The sequence below is a fragment of the Lathyrus oleraceus genome, chromosome 5, assembly GCF_024323335.1.
Source record: "Lathyrus oleraceus cultivar Zhongwan6 chromosome 5, CAAS_Psat_ZW6_1.0, whole genome shotgun sequence".
In the NCBI taxonomy this organism is placed as follows: domain Eukaryota; kingdom Viridiplantae; phylum Streptophyta; class Magnoliopsida; order Fabales; family Fabaceae; genus Lathyrus; species Lathyrus oleraceus.
The window spans coordinates 638,810,629-638,816,399 of NC_066583.1; the positions used below are offsets into that span (position 1 = coordinate 638,810,629).

The 5,771-nt window shown below is 34.1% G+C and overlaps 1 protein-coding gene across 1 annotated transcript; it reads right to left on the reverse strand.

Annotated features, from left to right (window-relative positions):
• Positions 1-2,659: 2,659 nt before the first annotated feature.
• LOC127087515 (F-box/kelch-repeat protein At1g80440) lies at positions 2,660-4,075 on the reverse strand. The gene has a single exon (XM_051028405.1). It carries the CDS (start codon positions 4,067-4,069, stop codon positions 2,822-2,824), a length of 1,248 nt encoding a protein of 415 aa, XP_050884362.1. The 5' UTR covers positions 4,070-4,075; the 3' UTR covers positions 2,660-2,821.
• Between the last annotated feature and the right edge of the window lie 1,696 nt (positions 4,076-5,771).

Sequence of the window (5,771 nt, forward strand, 5' to 3'; positions counted from 1 at the left end):
CAAGAAATTAGAAATTTGTTTCGGGTCTTCAGTCATCTGTAATAAATCTTTAACTTTAACTACCCAGAAGGCATCAAAACGACCAAAGACCAGACTTCCAGAGCATCCAACTTGTCATAGTTGAAACCTGAGACCGGAAACGGATTGTCCGACCAATCAATTGGGAACCGTTAACCCCGTCTAGTGCATATATGTCTTGGGGACATCTCTTCCCACTCTTTACTCGAATAAATTTGTCCTTAAAACCCTTATAGTTAGTGGTATAAGCTTGTAGGAAGCTTTTTCCCGGAATCCCGCTAAAGGAAACCCAACCTCTTTTTTTCGCCCCTTTCAACTCGAAAAACGAGATGAACAAACCTAAGGTATGCGTTATGTCCATTGTGTCATAAATAATTTCAAAAGACATGATAAAACCACAACCATTTAGGCGTAATTGGGAATGGGTTATATTTAGGGTTTTGAGGAGATCGGACTCAAAATCAGTAAACATTTTGCGGATTTTAAAGTCCTCAATTACTCCTAAATAAAAATAGAAGTATTCATCAGACACTACTTTGGATTGAGTAAGGCAGACACTCTCACCATCAATACAAGGGGCTAGTATAACATCTTCCTCATTTCCAGTTGAAGAGACTGGGGTATTAGAACAGAGCTTTAAGATGTAGCTTTCGTCAATGATGCTATAATTATAACCTAGAACTTATTTATCTATTAAGGATCCTATAGCCTCCATTTGAGTGTCCAAAAAACCTGAGAACGAAGACTTTGAGTCAGTGTTACTAATAGGTGAAGGGATTTCATCGTAAACTTAACTAATAATCCTATCAAAATCCATTCGACTCAAATAACCTTCACACTCTCGCAAGCAAGCATTCCAAGTAACTGTAGATTCATATTGAAGACATAATGTAAGAACAAAAAGAGTGAAAAAGGAAAGAAAATGATATGTGAGGCTTGAGATAGCAGATGAGTCGAGTGAGGGATGAAGAAGAAATTTGTCCATAAACACTTGTTTTGGTAACAAACAAAATGAAGAAACAAAGTCTTTAAAAAAACAAAGTTTGTAACGGTCAAGAATACACATAAAAAAAGCAATGATGACAAATGAAAGTTCCCATTAAAATAATCACAATGAGGGAAGAGAAAGATTCGTCAAGATAACTGACACTTTAGTGATTCATCGAGATTATCTTGACCGAACACTTCAATCCAATAAGATGTCGTGATTGGGGGTTATGTACATCCCATAAATCCCTTGAGACCGAGCTTTTGTAAGCCGAGTACGAAGAGGCAAGAAGACCGAGTAGCCATAGCCTTACACAAGTCGGAATCCGGCTATGGTTCAATTAAACACAAGATAAGTACGTCGGATTCAATATCGTGCTATCACTGAGGAACAAAGTCGGATCCAACGTTAGTGCTAGGAAACCATATGGTCGATTATAAAACGTCTCCATAACGACGAGGGGTTACAGAAGATGAGGAAAAAAACGTTATATGATGATTTGAGAGACAACGAACGTTATTCCAAGTTCTCTTAATAAGGAATATGATGAAGCACTTATTTAAGGGCCATTGATAGTGGAGGGGTATAAAAGGAGACTTCCTCCAAAAAGGATTGGGGGAGAACAACCTAAGAAAAATCTTTACTGATATTTAATCAATTATTTGAGATTTTCCCTGATTTACATTAGAGAAGTCAATATTTTAATTTTTTTAGCAAGAATAATATTATTGTGAATAGATAAGAATAAATTTATAAATATCAATAATTTGATTAAAGTTGCACATTATTCCATAAAAGAAATATTTCTTTTATAATAGTTGCTCTGCCAATTATCACAATAAACAAAAATTCAAAGGAGGACGAATTACCAAAAAAAATTATACAGGATTAATATGAAAGATTATTTCCAAGTAGAATGAAAAGGGAGGAAAATGAATGTAATACTTCCTCCTTTTTTTTATTATAAATCGTTTTTTACTTTTCATAACTTATTAAGAAATATAATAATTGTGGTATGAAAAAGAAAAAATTACGAAGAATTTTATAAAATTATCCTTCATTAATGATATCAAAAAGATAATTGACATAATTGAAAGAAGAGAAAATAATAAATATTTAAGGATGTAATAGGAAAAATATCATTAATGAATAATTGATATTATAAAACGACTTATATTGTTATATAAAATATTTTTTCAAAACGACCTATAATAAAAAAATGGAATCGGTAGGAAATTGATTTCGTAAACTAGTAAATCTAGTTAACTAAAAGTTACTCGGTCTTTATTAAAATATAATATTTTTTTTAGACAAAAGAAGTATGAATTAAAACAGATTCATTCTCTTTAAATATTACACAGTTTAATTCTTAATATAATAAGAACCTTACTTTTAAAACTCATTTAAGAATCAATTTATTTGAATATGTTGGTTATTCAATTAAAAAATAATAATCAATGTTGAATACGTTGGTTATTTAATTAAAAAATAATTATTATTTCTTTATATTAGGGACCTATTATATCAAATATGACCGCAATTGATTTATAATAAACAAATTATATATGTCAATTCTTATCTTCATTGAGAATATTGTGGTATGTATTTAACTTTTTTAATAACATTTTACTAGTTTAGCGGTGAGGCGAGAAATAATATAAACTTTACTCTATAAAAAATTCTGTACACATACACATAAATCGTTCATAGAACATAGAAGAGATAAAATTTCTCTAAATTCTAGAGCCAAGTATCCAAACCAAAGAAAACAAAATTGTTCATCATTTTTACATTAATATATATCATTAAACAAAGCTAAATCTCCAAAAGACAACTAGACTGAACATGTCCAGAATAGTTTTTTGGGCATTCGAATGTAGTCCAAACGCCACTCTTCAAACCCAACATAAAACCCATACAAGGTTTCCCAAATCCACTTGACCCAATCAACAATAACTCTCCATCACAAGCTCCTAAACACGCAATATTTTTTATTTCACTTGGCACCTTCGCCACTTTCTTCCACGTGTCACCTTCCAATACCACCACGTCATCACTTTTACACATATACATTCTCCCATCCATATCACAACTCTCCACACAAGTCCTCGGGCACGTGGCATCATCTAAAAAATCCTCCACCACTGGACCCCACTTCCACGTGGCAATATCAAACTCCTCCGCACTCCGTTCAAATCGTCCCTGCATTTCTGTATGGTATCCACCGACAACTCTAATCCTCCCGGAACATCCAAATGCTCCGGAAGAGAACACAACCTTGCATTCGTCACGTTCTTTTGCCATGTCAGGAAGCGGCATCCACGTATCACTTGCCACGTCATAAGCAAAAACCGACTTCAATGCATTTTTCTCTTCATCGTGTCCTCCTGCCACGTAGATCATACGATCATGATCCGACGCACAAGAAAAAAAGGTGCGTGGCCTGCCAGGCATATCGGCCCCACGGCGCCACATACCAGATAAAAAGTTATAAATAAAAACCGAATTTGAGGCTTTCCATGAGTCGGGTGCCCACCCGCCCATAACAACTAAATCATACCCGACACCAGCTATTTGACAGAATAAGGGTAACCCGTCACATAACTCGGGTCCCAATGGTAACTCGCTCCAAACACCCGTTTCAGTTTCCAAAACACTCAGCTTATAAACCGGGTTCGTCATGGCCATAACACCCTTTCCCAGTGAACTGGTTTTACTTTTTTCTGAATCGAACTTGGACTGAACCGTGATGAGGATTTTCTGTGCATGTCCCATACTCTTCCTTAACCGGCGAAACTCCGACATCTGAATCTCCGTTTTCCAGCCTTTGCTCACAGAGGCTACAGCCGGAAACTGATGATACGAAATTCGAATCAAACAGTCTCGTGCTATGTCTTCCGGTAAACCAGAAATCAACTCCATAACAGTTTTTAAGAATTTAACGAGAAAGATGATAGTGGAGAGTTTTTGTGAAGGTGAATATATATAATAAGAGAGTGAATGAATAACTAAATTGGATAAGAATATAGAAAGCGGAATATGATTATATAGCGGTATGCACATGGAGATTGAGATAAGAATAAATTTTATAGCGATAATTATGCATAGAAAATGATAAAGAAATGCGTGGATGTTCTAGAAGGTATTTGAGAACAGTCAACCGAAGAGACAAGTTAGCATTAAAAGCAAAGTTGTCATTTACTGTATATTTGATGCATTGGATAATTATGGATTATTGATTAGGTTGGGAGAATCTAACCATATTTAAAAAATAACCGTCAATAATAAAAATAGAAAAAAATGAAAGTATTGCAATAATTGATGTTTCCTCCTTAGCTATACGTGATTGGATGTTGACTTTGGTATGGGACCCCATGGATTAATGAGTCCTACAAGTGTGAATCAATTCTATTTCTTGTGGAAATATATTCTGTCACCGTCCCTCCCATCATTTTCTGCGTAAATCAACTTGGATGCCACTCTTTCATAGTCAGCTTTTATCTTTTTGCGCCAAATAAACAAGTACACAAAGTTTTTAGATGATAAAACTATTGGCTCCTAGCCTCTTACATAGCTGGAATGCGGTACTGCTCAATTCTTTACTTTGTCAATTACTCATTAACCACACTATCTCTATTGTAGTACTAGTATATAAGACTATTCTAGTTTTGTTAAATTAACAACAGTTTTCAATATGCACTGCCAGCTCAATCATCTTTGAGATTCCATTCTAATTTTAAAATGGGTTTAAATTTATAAAAAAAATACAATTATAATAATTTAAAAAAATATATCAAAATACAATTATTTATTAATCAAAAATAATTTTAATTATAATTATTTTGAATTTTGATCAATTTTGATTTTGTATGTATTAAGTTTTGATCATAATTTTTTTTTAATTATTGAAAAATTTTTATAGCATTTTATTTACTTTTGTCAATATTTATAAAAAAATTGAAATTTTCAAAATTTATGACCTTTTAAAATTTGGGGTCGGTACTGCTGCACTTGCACAAGGTCGATCGTGTCAACATACAGCAATCTTCAAACGGTTTAAATCTCAAGTTTATCGATTTTACCTTCTAATTGGCGCTTTTAGTATCGATTTTACTAAAAGGTATGTTGACATCAAAGGGATTTTCTATCAAAATAATCCTAATTTTAAAAAAAATCCAAAATAACTCACTTTTTAGATTATTTCCCAAAATACTCCACTTTGAAGAGGAGGCGACAAATGAATTGACGTTTGTTCTTAAACTTAGAGAGGAGGCGTCAATTGGATTGGCTAGTACCTAGTGCTGCCCAATCCAATTGGCGCTTGTGTGTTAATTTTCAAAGGAAGCGCCAATTGGTCTGACACATGTGTGTGTTTCGTGATTTTTTTTAAAAACATTGTACATTTTAGATAAAGTCGAAATCGAACCAATTCATATTAATATTAATACACGTTTACACAAAAAGACTAATGTCGTTGAACGGGATGACCAAACCGACCTCCAGTCCCACATCCCCTAGCTACCCGAACTCGTGACCCTAACCCACGTTGATGATTCATCCCAGGTGTTTGAGTATCTGAGGGTCCAAAAACATTACCACCAACTGTAGGAGATTGTCTGAGATATTCAGACAAATCAGCGTAGTCTTGTGTATGTATTGAAGGGTTACCGCCATAGCTGAGTTCATGACCCATGCCAAAGTAGTTGCGTTGTGTTTGAGTTGTTGGAGGGCCACCATGACGATTGAATTGAGACATTGGTGTGAA